Source organism: Zeus faber (genome assembly GCF_960531495.2).
Source record: "Zeus faber genome assembly, chromosome: 3".
Classification (NCBI taxonomy): Eukaryota; Metazoa; Chordata; class Actinopteri; order Zeiformes; family Zeidae; genus Zeus; species Zeus faber.
This window is the reverse complement of record NC_137190.1, coordinates 19,285,268-19,311,799: the sequence shown is the minus strand read 5'-3', so window position 1 is coordinate 19,311,799 and position 26,532 is coordinate 19,285,268. Positions and strand designations below refer to the sequence as shown.

The window sequence follows — 26,532 nt, the reverse complement described above, 5'->3', positions numbered from 1 at the left end:
GATATCAGGCATAAATAGTTAAGTCAAATAACTGCAGGGAAAAAAAAAAAAAAAAAAAACCAAAACATACCATCACAATAATAGTGCCAAAAAAATATATATATATGTCCGTCTCCCTTGAAGAAGAGAGCCATGAAGGAAAGGGGAAAACAAAGGAAAAGCTTTCAGTGCATTTAACTACATTCATAACAGACTTCATTTACATGGACCTGCATCGTGAGCAGGTCCAGCCGAGTTAAATAGAATTGAATTTGTCTAAATCATAACTTAAATCTGCGTGGATAACCCCATGCTTGTACAAAGCATTTTGTTTGGAAAACGAAAGGAAAAAAAAAAAAAAAAAAAAAAAAAGCAAATTTTTCTATCTCAAAAGAACTAAATCAATCTACTGGTCTATTAATTAACCCGCAAATGTTTTAGTTTCTGATAAGCCTTCCATGAAACCCACAATGTCAGAATGTGCCAAACAACTGACAGTGGAGGAGAAGCCACAAATAAACCTCAAAGAGTGAAAAATCTGCCAGTAGACCTGGAGCGCGTCGCTTGAAAACACGAGCGATCCTACTACGCACAACGCGGCGCTGATCCGCTCCTTGACAACGGTCTTCCTGTAAAGATTTGGGATACAGACCCACCGCCAGGATCTGGAAAGCACGTCCAAGGCTGCCCCCGTAGCCTGGACAGCACTAGATGATGGACGACGCCTCAAAAGTGAAATCACTGCGGCAATAGAGCGGGGCCAAGGAAGCTCACCCTGAATGTCATGGCACGCGTTTCCCGTTGCCATCAAATGATCAAAGCCCTCAAATTGAAAATTCCGAAATATATCACAAAAAGGAAAATTGAAACAAAGTGCTGATTCAACCCCCCCAAAAAAACAAAGAAAAACCCCCCAAAAAAAACAACAACTGGATTGCTGGTTCAATCAATTTTTTTGGGGGGGGCTACACAAACTGAGTTTCGAGTTGGTGAAGTTTAGTTTAGTACAATGTTAAATTGAATACGATTGAATGGGATTTCTGATTGCCCAAAAGCATTCGTCAAAAGAAACTGGACTGCAAGGGTGAAGACAACAGTGACCAACAGTTCTCTAGTGAGTGAAGAAAGGTGGAGCATACCATAGCAAATGCATGGGGGGGTGGTGGAGTTGTGTGTGTGCTTTTGTGGGTAGGGCGCTGCTGAGAAAAAGAAAAAGAAATCGAACTCCAACGTGAACAGAACGGGGTTAGTCGATGGATATGTTTCTCCGATTTTTCTGGTGATGTCACAAGTCAATAAGGGTCTTCCTAACATCTGTATTCGTGGGTTGTTTTTTTTTGTTTTGTTTTTTCCCCTCTCCCCTCGTTTTTTTTTTTTTTTGTTCGTTTTTTTTTTTGTTTTTTTTTTCCTGCGTTAAGATGTTCCACTGCGTCCCATGCAACTCGAGGTGCAGCGGCCTGCGATGAGGTCACAGGGGGATCCGTTGAAAAGAAAGAAGGGACGTTGTGAAGGATTCGTTTTCATAGTTTCCTCGGGGGTGGGGGTGGGGCGGAGCCAGGAGCTGCTCGTCACTGCCAGGACTGAGGGGGGAAGTTATTGACCTCAGCCAGGTCTTGCACAGGCGAACCTTTGTGGGTGTATGTCAGCTTGATCCTCATTCGCAGCTGTTGCTGAAATAATTTGAGGACATTAATTAGGGCTGGGTATTGGCAGGATTCACTAGCGATTCAATCCCATATCTGTGAGATGGCTTGCGAGTCCATCTTGATCTTACTGATATTATTCATAAAGAGAACTGCTAGCAACGTTTCATCTAATGTACATGATACAAATATTCTACAGAAAATACAATAATTAAATTGCGGCTACGGTGGCAATTATATTAAGCGGGGAAATGGTTGCATCCAAACAAAGTATCAATGATACTCTCTTCAAATCGATTTGGAATTGGAAACATAATTTAATCGTAAGCTATGTATATTGGGTATCATTTTTTATCACTACACCGACACCTTAAATTCCGTCTCCACCATGAGAGAACGATTTGCATTTATTTTCAAACTAAGCGGTCTTGTTGTCGCTGAGTCAAAGGAATGAAAGGTTTACCTTCTGTGGGTTGAGAACTCTGATGACCTGCGTGACGGTTCCCTGGTTGAGCGCTGGGACAACGTTACTGCTGGGGGAAAGCAGCTGCAGCTGGAATGTCTGCCAGACGCAAAGTCACAGTTAGAGCCGTCACAATTATTACATCATTGTAATAGTAATAGTTGCCTGATCCAATTATTTGGCGAGATCCCGAGCTTTTTGCAAAATCATTCGATTCCACAATCCGATGTTTCCATCGAAAGAGAATAAAAAAAATAATAATAATAATAAATGTTGAAAATGTCACAATGAATAACATTTTTTTCATGCGAATAAATGGCTCTTCTGCAGTGAAACGCAAAAACTAACCGAACAAACCTTACTAACAGATTAAGAACAATTTTAATTAAATGTGCCTTAAAATGATTCTGTTCGAATAAAACCTGTCCACAATCTCTGTACCATGAAAACTACTTAATTAATCGTATCAAACAGTCAAAGTATTCCTCTCCTCAAGGACATGATCGTCTTACCTTTGGTACTGCAGCCTGAAAAACAAAGTCTGTCATGTCGGCCTCAGTCGAGTTGGAAGCATGGATGGTGATGACCGCAATGTTCGGATTGGGGTTGGCTCTTTCAAATGTGAACTCTATTTTTAGCCCGTTCTTGTTGTATGCCGTTATGGATGGGATACCTGAAGTCACCAAGGACATTTCAAAAGGTGAGGACACTCATCTTACATCTTAACATTATTAAAAACAAACTGGGTACAGGACCAAAAAGGAATTCCAAACCGTTGATAAGAGCCGAGTACTTCCCAGAGGTGGAAAAATTCCAGGTTTAAAAAGTCAAAGTTCAGCCATGTCTTTGCTCCACTATGCACTCATCCGCTGATTCCACTCATCTGTTGGACCTCTGGGTTGTGCCAATTAGCAAATACAAAAGGGTTGGCTCAAATTCCCGGAGTGGAATTTTACCTTCTGAACCCGGACATCCCACCTCTTGTAGTTGATATGACATCATTAGAGAGTGAATAGCCGTTTGAATCAAGTAGAAGAAGCAGAGAGGCACAGAAAGACGGGGTTTTGCTCTCACCTGCAGCTGCAATGTCATTAAACAAGGTCTGTGAGGAGAGGCCGTCCAGGAGGAACGGGGGCTGGGAGGGGGGCTGGGAGGGAGTGGGAGCAGGGGCGGGGCCACCTGGGGGGAGGGGGCAGCACACCGGGGTCATTAGGGTACAGGGTTCCATAAAAAGATCCAACTACACACTGAATGGCGCTGAGGGATATTTATGAATGACTCGACTCAACCTGAACAAACCGTCTCCAACCAAACCCGATGATGGGCTTTTTTTTTTTTTTTTTTTTTTTTGAGGGGGGTATTTAAACCAAGCCTCTTACTGGATAGTGAGAGGTCCCCTAGCAGATCGAGCAGCTCCCCTCCGGCTGAGGCTGGCTTGGTGGGCAGGGCGGTCTGGATGACTGGAACCACATCGTTGCCGCCCAGCAGGTCTAACAGATCATTTGCCTGGAGGACAGAAAACAACCACAGCTGGAGATGAGGGTTTTGCATGTCTACTCCAGGACGGTGTTCAGTTGGGCTGCGTATTGGTCGGGATCTCACGGTTCGATTTCAATACAAAGGGTCACGTCTCAATCTGATAATGAGATGGCTCACGATAGGATTCTATATCGATACACCGACGTTTCATACGTAATGAGAATTGCTAGCAACCTCTTCAGCATGCCATCTGATGTGCATTACACAAGTTCAGTCTACAAAATCCATTCGGCTGTGAATTGTTGATGGGTGTGCACTGTTTAAAAGTTTGTGCGTGCGCATCCATCCCTCACCTGGTTGGCTGGCTGCGTGATTGGGGGCGGCAGATGTTTCGTATCTAAAACCGATGGCTCTGCCTCCCCATTGGTCTGAGCAATCTCCGTGGGGCCGTTAGAGGAGCTCTTCTCCATGATGGGCATTCGCTCGAGCAGAGCTGGCCTGCAGAGAGGGAGACGGACTCTCAGCGATGTCTTAAGAGAACCACACATCCCCCTGAAGCTACACTGATCATTTTGACCGACTAGCGAGATCTGCACTTCAAATGTTTTGGTGAAGACGTTGCAGCTTTACCTCATGTGGTCGTATTTCTTGAAAAGCGCGTTGTACTCGACGGCTCTCTGCTGCAGCTCGACATCGATGCTACTTCCATATATGGAAACCACCTTCTTGATTCGGCTTCGGTAGAAAGATAAATGAGTTACATTTGAACTAAAGTGTAATGAGAAAATATGCAATCCATGACATAGTTAACAGTAAAACTGCCATTATAACCAAATTCAACACTTATTCAAAAATCAGGGCTAAATATAAAAGGTCAAAATATTTTTCCATGTTATTCGTTCAGAATTACAGTATTTAGAACATACTTAACACTGCTGAATCGAGTGGACAACTTCATGATGGCAGTGAGCGAGTAACCTCTGGTAACGGGTGTGGACAAGTTGGACACGAGAAGACCTTCCAGCACATCAAGGACCTCGTCTTCAGTTACCTATGGCAAGGAGGGAATAACGAAATGCATAACAGTCTGACAACCCAGTGACTTGGGCGTCCATGTCAGGCCCTCTGGCATTCAGCTCAAAACTTGAAATGTGCAATTTGCAACGTTTTTGTGTTTTTTGAAGTTTGAAATTTGTAAAAAATTTGCAAGTTAGAAAAAAAAGCGCAAAATCAGTACTTTATGACACACTGCCGGTGACGTTGGATCTGTCTTCTCTGGGAAAAGCAGACAAGTTTAAGAGGTCCGTTGATGTCGCCATTCATTGGGAAAGTCAAGGCAATTCAGGAAAATTGCAACCTCACATAAAATTTGAATTTAAATTAATTATTGCGCTCGCAAAAAACAGCACTGACTGGCATTCAGTGTTTACCGAAGGTTTCGCTCACAGTGCAAGTACAGGAAAACATTCATCGCGCTGTTGTTGCATTTCATAGATTTTGTTATGCGACCACAGTAAGTCTTCTGGGAAAACAAAAGAAGGAAATCATCGTGGCTTTAATACTAGATAGCAACCATGTGACCAAGTCCTTCTCATCCAAGTCCAGTACAAGTAAGTCTCAAGACATTTGGTCCAAGTCTCAAGCAAGTCCAAAGTTATTTTTCCTTTGGCAAGGCAAGTCACAGGTTCTGTCAAGTCCCAAGTCATGTCGTCACCCCCTAAGATACTGCAGTCTTACCTGCAGTATCCAGTCCTCATAAGGAGACAGACATGTTATTAGTACCTGTGTAATCATTATATTATTGGCCTATCTAACCCGTTCAAAAAGTATGACAATGAATTGAACTTGTATTACTAGAATTATTGATATTCAGTGAAATAAATGTAATCAAACAAGTAACTTTATAAAATCTTATACATTTCTTAATTTCTTCTCAATGAAAAAATATTCCCTCCCCATTACATTTAAACAGCGAAATAGTGACAGCCAGACAAAACATCAAACGTTCACATTCCACCCGTCTGTCTGCCTGCCTGTTTGCAGAATATCTCAAAAAGTGATGAACAGATTTGCACAAATTGATTTGATTTAAAAATGATTGAATGACATTTTTGAATCCGAAAGTGATTATTCTTGGCACAGTCGGGCCATGATGATCTGATCTGATCATACTGCGTGTTTGTAAGCAGGGGGAGGGCAACGAGTGCTTCTTGTTGTATAAAACAAACATCAGGTAGCGAGGAGCTTGAAAGACAGGGGGCTGCTTGGAGGCGCCGCAACATAATACCGACCTACTATACCAGTACCAATTGGGATAAGTCATGTACACTCACCGGTGGACATCTTACACACACGCACGCACACACGCACACCTGCACACCTGCTCGGAGTGCACCCCAGCAACCTGGGGTGCTTTCCTCTCCTTTCCTCCCTCATTTACTGCCATAACTTCTACAGGAAGAGGCCATGTGACCAGTTGTAGTTCCAGTTTTCCTGGACCTAATTCAGTTTTTCAATACATGTCATCCAATGTTCATGTTTTTGTGTAAATGTTGTTTGTTTCTATGTTTATTTGTCTCACCGTGGTGATTCTCCCCCTCTTGGAGTAGTGATCAGTTGTTTATAGACCCAAACATGATAAATAGTTCTCCAAAGAGGGGGGTTGGTGGTGGCTCTCCATAACCAAAACTGTGCTCTTGTCATTCTACAGGGCATCCACAGGACAGAGTTATTGCAGCAGTTCTTGATGATTTAAGAATGAATAAAGAGTTGCATTGCAGGTTGAGAACTTAACTCCTCTTGCAGACTAACTCTGTCCTGGATGCAAATGGCAGACAAGTACTCTGTGTTGTATGCCCAGCATGCTGACAGCACAGATAAGGGGGGAGAAAAAAAAAAAAAAAAAAAAAAAAAAAAAAAAAGAATGACAGGGAGGTCATCCAATCATGACAATGCCCAGAGTGCGTTTGTGTACCGAGTAACATCACACTGACACTTGTAATGTAAACATTGACAACGTAACGTAAACATTTGAATATTTTATATTTAATATTAGGGCTGTGCAATATGACGATATATATCGTAAGATGATGGAAAAATTGTATCGTCTATATACATTTTTGGAGCCCAACTGATGCCACATTTTTAGGTCCGATGCGAATCCCGATTTTGGAGAGTCCGAGCCCACTGATTACCCAAGTTTTGACCGATATTTTTCCAAAAGTGCAGAATTTCAAAATCAATATGAAAAACTTTTATCTTATTCAAGTTTCTATAATTAAGAACATTCAACTTATAACCAAACAAATAAATACAAATAAACACAAAGAACTTTTTGATAGATACATTTTTTTTGATGATTTGAAGATGCTATTAAGTAAATTTGTTTTATTTTTGTCCAGAGTTCCATGAGTTTTCAGAGTTTCACATGAACGCAGCATCCCTTATTGCTTGGAGAGCCGTGTCCATGTCTTAGCGCGAGTGTAAACAAATATGGATGGTTTCATAATGCCTAGTTGGGCTTATTTTGGTGAGTAACTTAAAAGTAGTGTAAAACATAAGTACAGGATAAATAATCAGTGTTCTTTTTGTTTGTTATACTTGTCATAAAAAAATCGGGAAACATTGGCTGGATAAGTGCAGATCCCGATGTGGTCAAAAAGTCAAATAATGACAGTCTGGCTTTTTAGCTTTTCTATCACTATGTTGCAAATCAGTGGCAGAACTGCTTTACGGCAATATGTGACATCATTTGGAGTCCCCGTGCTTTAAGTTATCTGCAGGTGCGAGCCAATATAAACAAACATGGAGGAGCGGTGTGCTTCGTGGACCAATTATGGTGCACGGAGCTTCGAAAAAAACAAAAACAAAAAAAACCCCGCACCATCTCTTGTTTACAACTTTCTAAATGCCAACTTGTGTTTGATAAGGAAATCTTGCACGATGGCAACATGCATGGATGACGACAACATTTGGACACCTGCTACCAAGCTGCGTCCACATGAGATGAGGGGGACTACCGAGCCAAACAAAGTAGCTTTTTGCGCGCAAATCGCGTAAAGGTTCAAGGTTTCCGTGAATGAAAGTGTCATGTCTCAAGTCAAGTCACGAGTCTTTAACTTACAGGTTGAGTCTCAAGTCATTTATTTTCTCCCAAGTAAAGTTGCAGGTAATCAAAACAGTGACTCGAGTCCAAGTCACAATGACTGGAGTCCACATCTCTGCTAGATAGTATAGAAGATAAAAGATAGTATTCCAAGTATACCTGGATGGGTTCTTCTTCTTCACACTGTCCAGATACCAGCAGGTCTCCATATTCTCCTATACACCAGGAAGACACCTGCACTAGAGGTTGCTACGGAAAAGTGACACAAACAAGCTTTCACCTGACGTATTCCTCCGTATGGCTTTATTTTCTTTGATGGAATTACACTGGAGATGCGCTGACCTGCGAGATGTCGTCCAGAAGGGCCTTGTAAAGTCTCTGGACAGTGTAGGCATGCATCTCCACACTGTTGGTGATGAGCTGGATGAGGTTTGGAACAGAGTCGTCTCGCACGTAGCTCCCAGCCTGGAAGGACAAAGTCCAGATTTCAGTGGGCAAAGAAAGGTTTATTCTTAATAATTCAAGAGAACCTCTGCAGTAAAAGTAACGCAGAGCTGATGAAATCATCATCTGTAGCACTTGAGGAAATCCTCCCTCAGCTTTTGAATGGCTTGCAAATCCCTTACGGTTGTCGGCAATGCAAATCAATTCCAATTGAACAATGAAATACTGGATATTGAAAGCTAAGGAGGATAGTGGCAGTTGGAGGATACATACTGTAGTCAGGACTCTCATGATAGTGTCGATGTGCCATCTTTTGGAGGGTGCATACCTGAAATAAAGGGGGAAAAAAGTCAGCTTTGATGCTGTCAGAAAATGAATGAGCTCAACAGTGTCAACAAACTACTCATGGTCAGAAATTCAGATAATTCACAAGTTGCTGAAGAAAAAGAACATTTTAATTGATCCGTCATAATTGTAATGCTGTATACTTCTTCCAAATACCAAGAACAATGCAAATAAACGACACTCATTGGTTTCGATTTATAAAATAAAATGGAAGTTACATCAGACCAGTGCTGCACAGCTGAGTAGTGCTTTTAAAGGACTGTGTGTGAAGTGTGTAAAAGTTTTTTGTTTTTACTTCTCAGCAGCTAGGAAGACTCCTGATGCGCAGTCTGCTTTGAATTCCGGGTCACAGGAGTCCAGAAAGTAGAGCAACTCCTTCATCATACCTCGAATATTGTTGCCATTCACCAGGGCAAAACTCAGTTCCATTGCACGTCTGTATTAAGACAAAAAAAAAGGGGGGGGGACTAGAAAGATCCAAATCATATCAAAAAGGAAGGAGGGTAATGTCGGTCACATCTGATGTCTCACCTTTTGATGGACACATCCAGGTCTTTCAAACAATCTACGATTGTGCTCCGATGCCGCTGCACTGCATTGTGGTCCGTTTGTACTGTCTTTAATAGCGATGTCAATGCCACATATCTGCAAATGTGTAGGTCACAGAAACACAAATGCGGTGAAATTAAGATCAAAGGTTTGATTTTCAAAAAATTAAGTCCATTAAGGCAGGGCTGTTAGTGAGACAGATATTTAAGCGACCTACCTAATATTTTTGTCATTGTTAAGAAGGAAGCGACCAAGGATGTTTATAGCCAATACCTATAAAAAGACGGGACACACACACACACACACACACACACACACACACAATTACATTAAGTCACAATTAAAAAGTTTTCCTAAAAAAAACAAATAATATAATCAACTCACCCTTAGTCCACTTTCTGATTTGATGTCCATTATAGTCAGTACAGTCTCATAAAGGATTGCATTGCCTACGTTTTTACTTGTCTCTGTGTTGGTCGCCACCTACAAATTATGCAAAATATTTATCAGTAAAAATAAAAGTTCAATTTTTTTTTTTTTAAGTGGTCCAAAATATTACCCTTTAAAACTAACCTGTGCAAGAATGTCATTCATTGCTTCACTGGAGTCATCATCACTCTTGCCTAGAATTCGCAGGAGTCTCAATATCCGCACCTAAAATTGTGGAAGCACATGACAAGACATACGCGTCAAGATAATCATTTCTTAATTAAAAGGGAAAAAAAAAAAAAGAAAAAAAAAAGAATGAAATGTCATTTTGTGGAGCCTTACCTGCAGAAAGGGATCACTAATGCCAGACACATCATGCTCAGGAGAATAGCCAGACATGATCAGGTTTTTCAGGATTCTCACCAACTGTGGAACGAGCTGAAGAAGGGCACAACAGGAGAGAAAAGGAAAACTCAACTTTATTCAAAGTCTGAATCCTTGTGACATTTAAGTACCGTATATTCTGATTTTAACTGAAACGCTCATTTAAAACAGCAAATGTATTTAAAAGCTAAGGGAGATAAATGTTTACTTCTAACTTTAATATAATTCACAATCTTTAGCTTACATGGATACATAAACTTTCAGTTCAGTAAATGATCAACATTCTTATTTAAGTATAATCGGTGACTCTGACTTTATAAAACATAATTGAGCAGTAGTTAAAAAGTACTCGTAAAATAACCCCAAAAAAATAAAGACCTCTGTGAGTATGTTAAATGCCATGTATGTAATATTTACACCAGAGCTCCTCTAATGAGCTACACACTATACAACTAACCTGTGAGGTTTTATATTTTCATAATAAAGGCTCTGCACTTCCTCACTTAGCTACAATAAGCTACGTATCTTAAGTTTTCGTTTTGTTCAAGGTTCCCCAAAGTTATATTTGTAAAACTCCCTGAGGCATATAACACAACATACAGCAGTGAGACAGTAGGTGACATGACACACAAGACATCCTCTGACTGTGACAGATAAATTATAGATTATCTGTGCCTGGCGATAACACCTATGGTGATCAGTTGAAAACAGGCCCACCACATTGTGTTCAACAACAATGATAAAAATGAGTTACACAGTAAGCTCGAAATGACAACTTTACAATTGTAAGAAATGCACCTGATGAATGGACCAAAAGAATATTTATCGTTTAAAAAACAAAACCGTAATGAACATTTTACAAGTCCAAGAAACCAAAGGTGAAAAGAAAAAAAGTACAAGAAATGACATTACTAAACACAGCTTTGATCACATTTTAAGTGGCTGAGTGAATGATTAATAGTTATCGCATGCACCAGCTATGGAATCAGAATGTACTCTTACCTTCTCATTCTAACACAATGCAGGAATTGTAACAAGGACAAATGACAGAAAAAATATGAGGTAGATGTTAGGGAGGGGAAACTGGAAATTGTTCATATTCAGAGAGGTCAAAATGTTTCAGTCATGGACATGGGTGGGTGGGCCTTCTGGCACAACATTTTTTTTTCAAGAGTCTGAAAGGAGGGATACAGTACTATTTGAGATACAAGGGGGAAGAAAAGACAGCGGTAGGAAATACGGACTTGAGACATAGTTTGAATGCAGAGTAAGCCTCACGAGGAAAACGCCGCTTTCAAAGCTAAAAACAAGTCGATCTATCTTAGCTTTAAAGAAAAGAAAATATGTACGCAGAGAGAGAATGAAATGTGAAGAGAGCCCAAAAAGTACAAATGCAGAGCCCAATCAGAGGCCCTATCTGTGTTAAAAATGCGCATACCTTTCTGAAGTGGGACAGCATGTCCGGACTTCTTTCACACATTTCAGTGAGGAGGACGACTGATGTGTGGAGAACACCTGTAACCATAAATGAGGTAACGTCAGTTTAAGAATTACTTTGTGATATATATAAATGTGACAATATGCATGAAACAAAAACAGTGTAATAAGAACGGCCAAAGAAAGAAGTCTTTAAAGCAATGTGGATGTTTCACAGAACACTTGAATATATAGTTACTCCCCTCAATATCAGTCCATGTGCTGCTGCTCATTTTAATTTTTACACCTACACTATCACCACTGTAGATATGTTCTTTTTACACCCTAGCATACATAAGACTCCCACTGCCTTCGGCCAATACGTAAAAAAATATATTTTGAGTTAAATATGAAGCAGGTTCAAATGTCGCATACAAGAAGGCTGAAAATTCATTAAATTACACAATTTGTGTTTGATATGGAACATTTCATACTTTACTCAGAAGTATGTCTTTGAGACATGAAAACAACGGTAGTAAATGGAGAACAGGAAAAAAAAATAATTATCGTGGTGAGGTGAGCACCTCACAGTAAACATTGCGTAACTATTAGACAGTGGAAATATGAAACCAAGCTACATTTATTTTAGCCACTTCGCAACATATACATCAATACTTTCCCCATTCTCTCTGGAGCTATTTAATTGTTTTTGGATCTAACCTTCCCTATTAAATTGTGTTGCCATTTGAACTTGGCATTTATAAACATCAGGTGACCCAGAAGTCAATGTTCTCTATGAATATAGGTACAAGGCCATTTTGCAGAAAGCAGACAATTCCGATATCACAAACAGAAGGAATCAAAATTGCGTTAGAGGGCCAAAAACAATGACAGACAAGTTAGTCCCTCGTCTGTCATTGGATTAATATAAAATGAATTACTTAATATATATATACAGTCAATACCAACTTATCTGAACCCTACAGAAGTGACACTTTCGGGAGACTAAAATGTTCAGCTGGCCAAAACACGAACAGGCCTCTATATCAACCAAGTTGTTAGGGTTAGCATCCCAACCGTATATTCTAGGGAGGTTGAAATGTGTCGACTAACACGCTAACATTAAAGCAAAAAAACGAATTATTTAAATAATAGCAACAACAGGTGATTGCTTTGAATGTTACCAAATTGTTGAATAACAATGGTATAGGCTATAGGCCTAGCCCAAAACATAGTAAAGAAAGACATGTACAAATTTTGAACATCCATCTATGTGCAATTGTGGTGCTGAAAGGACAGCACAGACTCTGTTGGAATGGCAGTGATTAAGGGCGCTTTCACATCTATAGTTCCCGAGATTTGGACAACAACAGACCTAGAGCAGTGTAATGCAATCCTAGCTTTCATTATGATGATTTGGTGTTCCAACCAAATAAGAACAACTGAAACACAAGTATCAACATCCGTTTTCAACCCACAAAGCACTGTATTTTGGTTTACTTCCTATATTAGGTCTGATTACGTTCTCAGATGTAACAAAACCAAACCGGGGTTAACTTGGAACTGGACCGAGTCCGGACTTTTCAGGAGGACCATGGATGGATTGTTTGGTCCACACCAGAGTTCGAATGCATGTTCTCAACTCTCCCAACTAACTGGACTGAGTTAATGCACCATGGTTCAATTGGTTACAAACCTTGGTGATGTCCCGTCTCGACTACTGCAGAGCCCTCTTAACAGGCTTGCCGGCCTGTGCGGTGAAGCCACTACAGATGATACAGAATGCGGCGGCGCGACTGGTGTTCAACCAGCCAAAGAGGGCACATGTCACTCCGCTGCTCATCGAGCTCCACTGGTAACCTGTAGCCGCCCGCATCAAGTTCAAGTCTCTTATGCTGGCCTACAGAGTGATTGCTGGGAATGCTCCCGCCTACTTAAATGCTCTTGTAAGAGCACATGTTGCCCCCCGGATGCTGCGCTCGTCAAATGAGCGTCGCCTAGCTCTGCCGGCCATACAGCCACGGCAATCCAGGCTATTCTCATTTGTAGTTCCACGTTGGTGGAATGAGCTGCCAAAAATGACCAGAGCGGGGACCTCCCTCTCTGTCTTTAAGAAGCACCTGAAGACCCAGCTCTTCAGTGAGCACCTCCTGTCCTAACCTACAATTACTTAGCACCACCTTGCAGTATTTATTGTTACACGAATGTTGTTGTTACACTAATCTCTGTCGCAATGTAGCTTGAATGTTATTCTCCCTTGTAAGTCGCTTTGGATGAAAGCGTCTGCTAAATGACTAAATGTAAATGTAAATGTAAAACAAACCAAAACAGGGTAGGTGTGAAGGCGCCCTAAGTGTGGAAAAAGCAAACCCATGACTGATAGGAAAATAATTAGGCCAACTTGGGAAAATAACCTTAGATTAACATACATTTTGTGGTGGATTTGGCCATAAAACATATCGTTTATATACCTAGTGCATTTTTTAAGTTGATAGGTTGACATCAGAATCTTGGGGGGGGGGGGGGGGGGAACACAGAAAACTACTACTAGTGATCTCCCACGACCGCGATGCCCTCGTGGATATAAAAAAAATTCCCTGAAAGAACAACGTTTGCACATTTCCACCGGCCACATCCAGAGTGGCCGGTGGAGATTTTACGTGCCAACACTCAACAAGGAAAATAACAACAACGATGTTGCTATTCCACGGGGAGGCCGAGTTGGAGAAATCCAAGGGTGGCGGCGTCTGCCTCATGATCAACAGCAGCTGGTGTAACCCCAACAATATTAAGACTCTCTCTCGCTCCTGCTCACTGAACCTGGAACAGATGAGCATCTCATGCCGTCCATTCTACCTCCCCCGGGTTCAGTACTGTCATCATCACAGCTTTTTATATTCCACTGCAAGCGGACGACCACACAGCACTATCGGACCTACGTATATGATATGAAATGTGCAGACTTCAAAACAAACATCCCAACGCGGCTGTGGTGGTGGCTGGGGAGTTTAACGGGGGCGAACCTTAAAAAAGTTCTGCCTAATTTCCACCAACACATCACATGTGCCACCAGGAAAAACAGAACTTTGGACCACTGTGTGTAGCACACCGTACAAGAAGGGATACTAGACCGTCTCGCTCCCGGCTTTTGGGAAATCCAATCACGCCGCCATCTCGTTTCTTCCTTTTTACAGGCGGTACATCGTACGTGGAAAGATAGTGACGAAGGACGTAAAGCGGTGGACGGACAATTCAGAGGCCATGCTTCAGGACGATCTGAGTGATGTCGACTGGGAAATGTTCCAATGAAGAGCTTTATAGCTACGTTGGCAGACTGCATCGTTCCCACGGTGAAAGTTCGGCTATTTCCGAACCAGAAACAATGGGTCGATAAATCCATCCGTGGCACTCTGAATGCTCACACGGCCGCTTACAACGAAGGTCTTGCATCCGGAAAGGCACAGTAGAGCTACAGATGGAGCAACGGGACACCAGAAGCTCGTGGCAGGGGCTGCGGACTATCACCAACTACAAGAGCAGCCCCTGCCCAGCCACGAGTGTGGACGCCTCCCTAGCCAACAAACTGAACTCCTTTTATGCGTGGTTTGAGGCTGGCAACAACACCGCTAGCTCGCTGGCTAATTGGAGTTACCCTGCTGGAGATGAGCATGCACTCTCAGTTTCTGAGAATGACGTCAGGAGGGCTCTGATGTGTGTGAATACCAGGAAAGCTACGGGCCCAGATGGCATATCTGGGCGAGTACTGAAGACCTGTGCTTACCAGCTAGCCCCGGTGCTCACTAGGATATTCAACGCCTCCCTGACTGAGTGGGTGATGCGTCCTGCTTCAAGAAGTCCCCCATCATCCCTGTGCCCCATTTCGCCTCTCCAGCCTGCTTGAATGACTTTCGCCCGGTGCCCCTCGCCTCGGTGGTCATGGAGTGGACGACGACGAGAGGGCCTACCGCAAGGAGGAGGCTGACCTGTCACTCTGGTGCCAGAACAAGAGCCCCCTCCTGAACGTTGGTTCAGCAGGTTGTGGACTTTAGGAGGGGATTACAACTGAGGACGCACATGCAGTTGTAATTAATGGGACTTCTGTCGACAGGGTCAACAGCTTCAAGTACTTGGGAGTCCCCATCACGGAGGACTTAACATGGACTTTACATACAGACACCCTGGTGAAAAAGGTGAGGCAGTGTCTTTACCACCTCAGTCAGTTGAAGAAATTCAGGGTCTCGGTGAGGATCCTCCTTCTACTCTGGAGCAGTGGAGAGCCTCCTGACAGGCAACATCACTTCCTGGTTTGGGAACTGTACTGCTCAGGACAGGCGGGCCCTGCAGAGAGTGGTGCATTCAACCCAACATACCACTGAAACCACCCTCCCCTCTCTCTGCAGGACTTATACACCAGGAGGTGTAGCAGCAGAGCCCACAGGATCATGAAGGGTCCTCACCACCAACAAGGGACTGTTCAAGTAGCGGTCAGGCAAGTGCCTTCGCAGTCACACAGTGAGAACAGAGAGACAGACAGTTTCTTCCCGTAAGCCATAAGGACTGTCAATGCTGAACTCACCAGGGGCCCTCACTGAGACTCACACATAGGCCCCCCTGCCTTACTGTTCTGTATGTTGCATACTGTCTCACTGTACTGGGTTGCTGCATACTGATTGCTGTTCTGTGTGACTGTATTGCTGTGCCGTACTGTTGTATACTGTACCTCACTACACACACTACCTCACTTTATTCACATGCCATTTTACTGCACACATCTGTATATACATAATAGTCTATTCCTTTTATTTCTATGTTGTATTTCCTTTCAGTTTATTACCTTTTCACTAACTGCATTACGTTTTAGTTAGTAGTAGTTAGTAGTTAGTTAGCTATTGTGTTAGTACTTACTGTGTATAATCTCCAAGTGCATTGCAATGACATTTTACTGCATATATGTATGCTTGTGTATATATATATATAGTATGTATGTGATAAATAAAGATATTGAATCATTAAGCCGATTGGCATTTAGTATGTGTCCGCTTTAAAGGAGGTCTGAAAATTATAACTTTGATAGCGAGTTTTTACGAGCCGACTAAGTGTTCAAAGGCAAAACAGTTCAGCTAAATTGCAGGTGCATCAGTTTCAAAAACTGCACAATAACTTATTGTGTCAAGGGGGAACTGTCTCAAAGATCCTGACAGCATATGCCAACATGGACAAACTGCATGAGCAAAGAGGCTCATTGTCCAAAAATCAAAGCTCAATGACAAGGATAGACAGACACTTGACAGGATTGTAGATAAATGCCTCAGAAAATAGCCTCAAAAACTACCACAGAATTGAATAAGCACTTTTATGAACCAGCGTCAAAAAGCCTTCATGTTGTGAGCTTCAGAAAACTGGAATTTATGGCAGGATTGTATCCAAGGCTAACACAGCAAGAAAGATAACCTTCTGTAATGAGCACAACACTTGGAGCCCTGTGCAATGGAAACAAAGGAATATGGTCTGATGAGTCATCTTTCAACCTGTTTTCTACATGTGGACAGGTTCACGTTTGGAGCCAAACGATGCGTCATCCACCAATGTCTGTTGCCAAATGTAAAATGATTGGAGGATGGATCCGATGGATCCGTAGTACAGTGGTACCTCGAATTACGACTGTAATTCGTTCTATAGGAACGGTCGTATGTTAAAACAGTTGTATGTCGAAGAAATTTTTCCCAAATACACCACGCTCATATTTTTCTATGATTTCCTTCTTAGTTTCAATGGGAATCATTGCCTTTTTCTTTTTCCCCCCATCATCCTTCTTAGGACTCATCATGAAGGGTGAAAATAAACAAAATTCACAGCACAAACACAGTAAATTTGAAAAAAATATCGATAAGCCACGAACTATGTGCACACACGATGTAGGTCGCCCGCTGACTGACTGGTGACTGGCCGCCAACGCGCCAACTGCAAATTTCCACGCTCGTATCTTGGAGCAGTTGGTCACAAGTCGATACAAATTTTCGTGACTATTGCTACTCGTATCTTGGATTAGTCGTAAGTAGATGCGGTCGTAGGTCGAGGTACCACTGTAGTATGGACAGCCACCTTGTGGGAGTCATTTGGTCCAATAATCACTTTGCATGTTCACATCACGGCAAAAGTCCAGCAAGCTTAAATGTTAGATTTGAATTTCAGCTCAATCTCAAAAAGGCCAACGAAACCGGTGACTCATACATAAATATGCAAAGTGCCATTGTATTCCAAATAGCTTTTGAAATAGACAGCATGCAGCGTAAGAGCATGTGTCCTTTCTGAACCAGCACCATTATTCAAAAACCCTGTCCATCACCTTGTGACATACTGTAACTAATTGTGCGGTACAAAGAACTCTCTCTGAGCTGATGATGAATCATTAAAAATGCTTCTGAGTAAAGGACGGAGACAAAGGGGGCATCAGACTGCTAGCTGTTCAGTTCAGGTGCTGCTGTTGACCAGGCTAAGGATGCAGATATGACAACGCAGTGAGAACTTTATCACGACTCACCGTGGTTCTTCTCGCTCAGTAGGTTTTTTGTCGCTGGGAGGAACATTTCCATCAGTTCAGGGACCTTCCTAATGACATGAACAGCACACAATGCCGCCTGGCAAAAATAAACAAAGAAAAATAAATATTTAAATGTAAACTAAACAATGTTTGAAAAACATGCCTATCAAGCAATTGTAAACTTGGATCCAAGATTTTTTTAGCAGAATGTTTGAGTACATACATACACATGAGTTAATTAATAATCCATGCAGCATCAGCTAGCTTTACAAATGAACTGATGGAGTTTGTACTGTATTTATTCCTCCTCCCCTCCTCAAAATTTAGTTGACATTTCAGTCGCACCATATCAATGTCACAACATTTAAAAAGGGGGAGATATATAATGGAATATGGACCACAAAGTAGGGGAAAAGCAAATTAATGGGACTTCTGGGTGTGTATTGACATGTGTGTCAAAGGGATAAATGCAGCAGGTTTCATTTTTCCATCCAACAAAGAAGTAATTAAGAATCCTGATTTTAATGCCAAGAACTACTATCTGTATCAGTGCTGTGGCCTAGATGTTTCAAATATTCAGAATTGACATTTATGGAAAATCAATAGTTTTCCCAAAATTACTGGCTACTAGGGATGTTAACAATTAATAAACTACTCATTATTGCTAATAATAATTTAATCGATTAATATTTTGTCTTATTCATAAGAACTGAACAATCTGACCTCTTGTTATAATTGTATCCGAGTTTCCATTAGAACAAATTGGTGGCGGTCCGTGTCCTGGAAGATTTCAATTTCCCGGACAACTGGGAGAAATTCCGGTCAAATATTATCTGTGTTTATTGAGCTTAAAAACAATTGATAGGCAGGCTATATAATGAATGAGCTCATGAAGCCATGTAGATTTATTTATTTATATATATATATATATATATATATATATATATATAACATTTATAATCAATTCCGTTAGTTAACGCAGTTTTAAAAATAAATAAATATTATGCATATTACTACTTTAAATCAAATAATTTCCGTTCATGAACAATAAGTAACAGGTGCAGTGACTTTTATTAGCATTTCACCTAAATACAATCTTAATACATTTAAAAACAAAATAAATATGGCAAGTAGGTCTAAATAAATAAAGTTTGTGTTGTTGATGTCTCGTCCACATATTTTACAACACAATGGATATTTACCGTCTGCTTTGGGTCGGAACTGACGTACACACACACACAATAACCTAAAAAAAATTATGGATGTTTGTGTCCCTGTGGTCACGTTACATAATCTTTCTGCAAGTTCTGGATACTGCGGTCTGTCACTGCTCCATGTGTGCGTGTCCGTGTGTTTACAAGTGCAACCTGTCTACGAGGGAGGGGGTGGGGCTTATTTCTATATCGACAAACGTGAATGGTTAGAGGTGAAAGGTCAACTTTAGATCTTCCAAGCTGAATGGCTTTCCATTGCAACTTGCCAGACGTGGAAATAAATAGATCTGCCGAATTTTACATGGAAATGATCCTGTCTATTTTATTTGACAGCGAGTGAAAATTATCATAATCGTTTTATCGCTCAATACTAACTCCAATTGTGCCTCGAGGGAATTACAATGAAGGCAAAAAAGTATTTAGTCAGCCACCAATTGTGCAAGTTCTTAAAAAGATGAGAGAGGCCTGTTATTTTCATCATAGGTATACCTCAACTATGAGACAAAATGAGAAAAATAAAATAAAAAAATCCAGAAAATCACATTGTCTGATTTTTAAAGAATTTATTTGCAAATTTTGGTGGAAAATAAGTATTTGGTCAATAACAAAAGTTCATCTCAATACTTTGTTATATACCCTTTGTTTGCAATGACAGAGGTCAAATGTTTTCTGTAAGTCTTCACAAGGTTTTCACACTGTTGCTGGTATTTTGGCCCATTCCTCCATGCAGATCTCCTCTAGAGCAGTGATGTTTTGGGGCTGTCGCTGGGCAACACGGACTTTCAACTCCCTCCAAAGATTTTCTATGGAGTTGAGATCTGGAGACTGGCTAGGCCACTCCAGGACCTTGAAATGCTTCTTACGAAGCCACTCCTTCGTTGCCCGGGCGGTGTGTTTGGGATCATTGTCATGCTGAAAGACCCAGCCACGTTTCATCTTCAATGCCCTTGCTGATGGAAGGAGGTTTTCACTCAAAATCTCACGATACATGGCCCCATTCATTCTTTCCTTTACACGGATCAGTCGTCCTGGTCCCTTTGCAGAAAAACAGCCCCAAAGCATGATGTTTCCACCCCCATGCTTCACAGTAGGTATGGTGTTCTTTTGATGCAACTCAGCTTTCTTTCTCCTCCAAACACGACAAGTTGAGTTTTTACCAAAAAGTTCTATTTTGGTTTCATCTGACCAGATGACATTCTCCCAGTCCTCTTCTGGATCACCCAAATGCTCTCTAGCAAACTTCAGATGGGCCTGGACATGTACTGGCTTAAGCAGGGGGACACGTCTGGCACTGCAGGATTTGAGTCCCTGGCGGCGTAGTGTGTTACTGATGGTAGCCTTTGTTACTTTGGTCCCAGCTGTCTGCAGGTCATTCACTAGGTCCCCCCGTGTGGTTCTGGGATGTTAGCTCACCCTTCTTGTGATCATTTTGACCCCACGGGGTGAGATCTTGCGTAGAGCCCCAGATCGAGGGAGATTATCAGTGGTCTTGTATGTCTTCCATTTTCTAATAATTGCTCCCACAGTTGATTCCTTCACAACAAGCTGCTTACCTATTGGAGATTCAGTCTTCCCAGCCTGGTGCAGGTCTACAATTTTGTTTCTGGTGTCCTTTGACAGCTCTTTGGTCTTGGCCATAGTGGAGTTTGGAGTGTGACTGAGGTTGTGGACAGGTGTCTTTTATACTGATAACGAGTTCAAACAGGTGCCATTAATACAGGTAACGAGTGGAGGACAGAGGAGCCTCTTAAAGAAAAAGTTACAGGTCTGTGAAAGCCAGAAATCTTGCTTGTTTGTAGGTGACCAAATACTTAGCTTACCAAGGAATTTACCAATTAATTCATAAAAAATTTCCTGGATTCTTTCCCCCCATTCTGTCTCCTATGATAAAAATTACAGGCCTCTCTCATCTTTTTAAGTGGGAGAACTTGCACAATTGGTGGCTGACTAAATACTTTTTTGCCCCACTGTATTTTCACTGGAAATTATGACGGGAGAAATTTAAATGTCAGACTTGAACAGATTAGCCCTGTCAGTGTTTCGAGAAAAAAAAAAAAATACCCAGCTAGGAAGTAGCAGTACTCACCAAAATGACAGGGGGCAAGTCGAGAGAAAAACAAAAAAAACAAAAACAAACAGTGGAGTAGGAAGTATGGGACAACGGCACTCTCTGAACGCCACGGAGGACGGGAAAAAAAAAAAAACCCCGGAGCGAGGGAAAGGTATGACGGCAAAATGAAACAAGCGATATGTTGCTATGGTGATGACTCCAATAAATATATTAAATTAAATTATTTAGTTTCTGTTATTATATATAAGAATTGTAGTAATGTTTAGTAATTTTAGTAGCCTCTCGTTGTCCATATCGGCACCAGATTTGATCTGCTACATAACATCGGACTCATTCCTTCGGTTGGTAAAAAGTTTAAATATTTAAAGAATTAAAATGTAATATTTTGCCCAAAGACAGGGTCGTAAGTATTCCTGTATGCGCGAAACAGCTCAGTGAGCCTTGGCTCAAGCTTCTCCATTTTGAAATAAAATGGAATGAGGATAAACACTCCTCACAATCCTCGCGCCAAGCCACAAACTGTGAAGTGCACAACGTCACGTAGGTCCCCACGCTCCATGTCGCCACCCCCTGATGACATCATCAGCTTTTGTGTTATCAATTAATTGACGATTGTTTGTTAAGGTTAACAACAATCGATGAAGGAATTCCTTTTAATTTGCTTCCTTACAGGCTACCGCAATATACTCTAGAATAAAGTGGCCAAAGTCTCCTGTAATTTAGGTTTACTGTGTACGAATATGAATGGGAGCTGGGAACCTGAAAAATCAGCACCGGCTACAAATCACCCAGGGCCAACAGATGGAAGAGTGTGGCGAGGAACTAACTTTGCTCCACTGTCTTTTTTTTTTAAGAGTGTACTTAATTAAGAAACTGCTTCACCAAAGTCAAACAGCACTTTTAAATCAAGCAACCACCACTCTAAATAGTGTGAAGGCCCTCCTGCTTTAGCTTGAACTTGAGTGGTGCATGAACATCAAGTTAGAAGATTGTGATAAAGATTTGTTTGCTCATCAATAGTTGGGTTCAAATATAGACACATTTTATAGATAATTTAGTCTAAATAAATAATGCAACTTTGTACATTTGCTTTGCTTTAACTGATGTGTCTGAATTAATTATTTTGCTTATGTGTGTGAAAGGTGCAGTGTGTAGAAATGAGTGGAATCTAGCGGTGAGGTTGCAGATCGCAACCAACTGATTACCTCCCGGTAATGCAGTCCAACATGTCGGCCTCTAAGGACGAGAAGGTACCTGCAAAACTCGCAAAAAACGCAAAAGGCCCTCTCTACGGCCAGTGTTTGGTTTGTCCGTTCTGGGCTACTGTAGAAGAAACATGGCGGCATGCCTGAAACATACCCGCCCCCTATGTAGATACAAACAGCTCATTCTAATTCTTATTTTCATGGGATTATACACTAATTAAAACATACTTTAATTTTATATTCCATTTCCGCCAAGTGCGTTCTGTAATTTATACGGACTGTATCTTTAAATAGCTCAAATTAACATATGGGTAAGCTTGGACAGGTCAGAAAATGTTAAAAAAAAAAAAAAAAAGTTTTTCATTTTGAAAATATTTTTTGCCCAATAAAAATGCATTTGAAAATGTTTTACTTGATCACATAAATAGTCTAGTAGTGTCTTTGCCAAAAAATATTTTTGAATGTAACTGAGTATTGACCTTTCAGACCAGCCATGTATCATTTAATTATTCCTCTGTAGTGGGTTTACGCAGTGTTGAAGCCCATTTTCAATAGAGGATTAAACTGCCAATTAGCACAGTATTATGAATGCAGGAGGGACGACGCTTACTTTTTTCCTCAAGTAGGAGTTGGATGTCTTCAGCAGCTTCTCCACCTCTCCAGCCAGGTCACGGCACATCTCTGAGGAGCCCATGCAGCCCAATGTGCACAGAGCCAGGCCCTGTACGTACTGTGTGCTGTGGTTCAGATCACTGGCGGTTTGAAAACCAAAATGTTATCAGCATGGAGAACAAAATTATGATTTTAAAAAAGAATAATAAGTGCTGAAGACACAATGGCAGGCATTGGTTTCATCTAACTGACGATCATGTAACGAGTTGCTAAAACACGGTGCATCCTCGTTTTCCCCGAAACGGTTCATGACTTGGCGTGATGGATACTGTCCGACCTACTTCTTAATGCAATTTGTCATGAGAAGATGGACATCCTGCCTCTCGTCCAACAACAACATGGCTCCCAGGTAACCTATCCGCTTGTCGGTAAACTTCTGCGAAGCGATCAATTTCAGGCACTCCAACTGGAAAATAAAAGTTGGGAAAAATGACACCGCTGTCTTGACAATCAATATCATCAGAAACTAGCCAGGTTGCTCACAGATAGGAGTGACACGTTAAAATCTCCTTTTTTAAACACACACCTGCCCAAAGTGCGCTGGGTAGCCCAACATGTGCATATAGAGAAGCTTGGCAACATTCCTACAGCGGTATGTGTTGTCCTCCTCTCTGAAGGATGAGCGTATGGCAGCACACTCTTTCTGGATCATCTCACGCTCCTCTGCCTGGGTCCGGGCTGTCCGGATGGTCCGGATCAGCTCCCGCAGTCTGATCGGAGCTGGCATATTCTGGAAAACACCAGGAAACCTGTTATGAAAAACAACCTTGGTCGTGGATGTTTAGGCATCGGAATAAAATTTACATAATGACCATGAAAGAGGTGAAACTCTGTTTCAATACAAAGAAGCTTCCTTGCAGAGCACCATGGCTTTGAAATATTGATAGACACCACGTGGAAGGTGGCGAGATTCAATTCTCCTGCATTTACAATGTGGTCCAACAAGAGAAATAATATAGGTACGACTCATTTCTCATCTCAACGTGCTTAATGTCCCATTGCATATAGACTGTCTGCAAAACAGCCTGTTTTTAACTTATTCATTGCAGCCTCTTGAAAAGCAATGTAATTTTGTACCCTAAAGGGTAAAAGTACTTTATGCATATAAAGCATTTCCCAAAATATCCTGTAAGTGCCAGGTTTGAACACAAACTTTACAATATCAATTCCTTTCATAGGCCAAGTGAACAAGTCCTTAGAATAGGTCTACTAACCCTGTTATACTGCATTATCCTGAGGAACAAACTCAATCGATAAAAATATCAATTCACTACTGCGCCTCGTGAAACAATACATTATGAGTACTTATTTTACTCGAATTACTTGTTAATACTGCTTAAAGGCCTAAGAAACAATTTTTGGTGCAGGCCTCGTTATTGGCTGGTTTAGTGGAAAAAATGTCTAGCATGATGATTTTTTAACTTTAAACTCCCTGTAAAGTAAATTCAGGGATTTGTTTCTAAACACATTATACATGTGAGAAAACCATTGCTGAAAACATGTGAAAAGACTGAACTATGTAGTACTGAATTGTGGAGTTAGTTAAACTCTCTCACCATTTTGGTGTTGCGGATTTTTTGGGCGGACCTGAATCATGAAACGATGACGCACTGCAGCCCTACTTTGCATGAACCCTCCCCTGACACAATATTAAGCCCATGCGCAGCTCCGCACCACCAATCAGAGTGATCTTTTGGGAAACCCTGTTTTCAGTAACCCAGTTTGCGTCGTTCATCCGCCCCGTAGCTCCTGCTGGGTGATGTGTGCGAGCGACTTGTTCTTTTGCTCAGTGGGTGTGTGCTTGGCGCTCACTGAACAATGGGTGTGTGCTTGGCGCTCACTGAACAAGTGAGTGTCACTGCAGCGGCTCTTGGGTCAGGTTTCAGTGTCTTCAGCGGACACGCCCCCAGCATCTCTCAATATATATAATTTTTTATTTTTTTTTTTATTTTTTTTTAATCGTTCCAATTTGGCTGTGTGGTTAATAACACATTTTTGCTGTGGTCTGCAAACTCAGAACACAGGGATTACAGGGATTTTAAAGGTTCAGTGTGTACGATTTGGCAGACATGTAATATAATATTCACAAGTATGTTTTACACCGCTTTCCAAATTATTATGCAAATTATTTTTTCCACGGATTTTCTTAAATAGTAGATGCAAATGAGTCAGTATAATTTTCAAGTCATCAACCATTAGTGTTTAATTCTAATGTTATTGAACAAACCTCCCAATGATAACAGTATTTTTTTTCAAAAATAAAAAACTCAAAATGCGCTGTTCCAAATTATTATGCACAACAGAGTTTCAAAACATTTTATAGGTTGTAAAGAACTGAAAATGGTCATTTGTGGAATTTGCAGCATGAGGAGGTCATATTTAATGAAATCAAAAGATATTTCAATTAAAACCATCTTAACAGGCCAAGTAACATGTTAACAAAGGACCCCTTCTTTCATATCACCTTCACAATTCTTGCATCCATTGAACTTGTGAGTTTTTGGAGAGTTTCTGCTTGAAATTCTTTGCAGGATGTCAGAATAGCCTCCCAGAGCTGCTGTTTTGATGCAAACTGCCTCCCACCCTCATAGATCTTTTGCTTGAGGCTCCAAAGGTTCTCAATAGGGTTGAGGTCAGGGAGGATGGGGGCCACACCATGAGTTTCTCTCCTTTTATGCCCACAGCAGCCAATGACACAGAGGTTTTATTTGCAGCATGAGATGATGCATTGTCATACATGAAGATGATTTTGCTACGCAAGGCACGGTTCTTCTTTTGGTACCATGGAAGAAAGTGGTCAGCCAGAAACTATATACTTTGCGGAGGTCATTTTCACGCCTTCAGGGACCCTAAAGGGGCCTACCAGCTCTCTCCCCATGATTCCGGCCCAAAACATGACTCCGCCACCTCCTTGCTGACGTCGCAGCCTTGTTGGGACATGGTGGCCATCCACCAACCATCCGGACCATCCAGGGTTGCACGGCACTCATCAGTAAACAAGACTGTTTGAAAATGAGTCTTCATGTATTTCTGGGCCCACTGCAACCGTTTCTGCTTGTGAGCATTGGTCAGAGGTGGCCGAATAGTAAGTTTATGCACAACTGCAAGCCTCTAGAGGATCCTACACCTTGAGGTTCCCGGGACTCCAGAGGCACCAGCAGCTTCAAATACCTGTTTGCTGCTTTGTAACGGCATTTTAGCAGCTGCTCTCTTAATCCCATGAATTAGTCTGGCAGAAAGCTTCCACATTATGCCTTTATCTGCACAAACCCGTCTGAGCTCTGAATCAGCCACAAATCTCTTCACAGTACGATGATCACGCTTAAGTTTTCAGGAAATATCCAATGTTTTCAATCTTGTCCAAGGCATTGCACTATTTGACGCTTTTCAGCAGCAGAGATCATTTTTCTTTCTCATATTTCTTGAAACCTGTGGCCTTCTTAATAATGTGGAACGTCCTTCTTACGTAGTTTTCCTTTAATTGGGCTCAGCTGGCAAACTAATTATCACAGGTGTCGGAGATTGACTTCAGTGATCCAAAGAGCCCTGAGACACAATACCATCCATGAGTTTCATCGGGAAAAAAAAAAAAA

General features: G+C 41.4%; 1 protein-coding gene across 1 annotated transcript in view; it reads right to left on the bottom strand.

Annotated features, from left to right (window-relative positions):
- Positions 1-464: 464 nt before the first annotated feature.
- The window catches only part of ap1g1 (adaptor related protein complex 1 subunit gamma 1), a 36,937-nt gene continuing 10,869 nt past the window's right edge, over positions 465-26,532 (bottom strand). Inside the window, exons 2-23 of the mRNA XM_079998154.1 lie at positions 23,466-23,669; positions 23,221-23,345; positions 22,878-23,019; positions 17,778-17,874; positions 11,259-11,335; positions 9,779-9,874; positions 9,581-9,661; positions 9,392-9,490; positions 9,225-9,280; positions 8,990-9,103; positions 8,754-8,894; positions 8,387-8,441; positions 8,012-8,134; positions 7,829-7,918; positions 4,491-4,615; positions 4,195-4,299; positions 3,918-4,062; positions 3,465-3,591; positions 3,160-3,264; positions 2,598-2,758; positions 2,086-2,184; positions 465-1,649 (exon numbers count right to left, since the gene is read on the bottom strand). Of these exons, the coding sequence (XP_079854280.1) occupies positions 1,548-1,649; positions 2,086-2,184; positions 2,598-2,758; positions 3,160-3,264; positions 3,465-3,591; positions 3,918-4,062; positions 4,195-4,299; positions 4,491-4,615; positions 7,829-7,918; positions 8,012-8,134; positions 8,387-8,441; positions 8,754-8,894; positions 8,990-9,103; positions 9,225-9,280; positions 9,392-9,490; positions 9,581-9,661; positions 9,779-9,874; positions 11,259-11,335; positions 17,778-17,874; positions 22,878-23,019; positions 23,221-23,345; positions 23,466-23,666 (2,466 nt within the window). The 5' untranslated portion in view covers positions 23,667-23,669 and the 3' untranslated portion in view covers positions 465-1,547. The remainder of the gene's footprint in view (positions 1,650-2,085; positions 2,185-2,597; positions 2,759-3,159; positions 3,265-3,464; positions 3,592-3,917; positions 4,063-4,194; positions 4,300-4,490; positions 4,616-7,828; positions 7,919-8,011; positions 8,135-8,386; positions 8,442-8,753; positions 8,895-8,989; positions 9,104-9,224; positions 9,281-9,391; positions 9,491-9,580; positions 9,662-9,778; positions 9,875-11,258; positions 11,336-17,777; positions 17,875-22,877; positions 23,020-23,220; positions 23,346-23,465; positions 23,670-26,532) is intronic.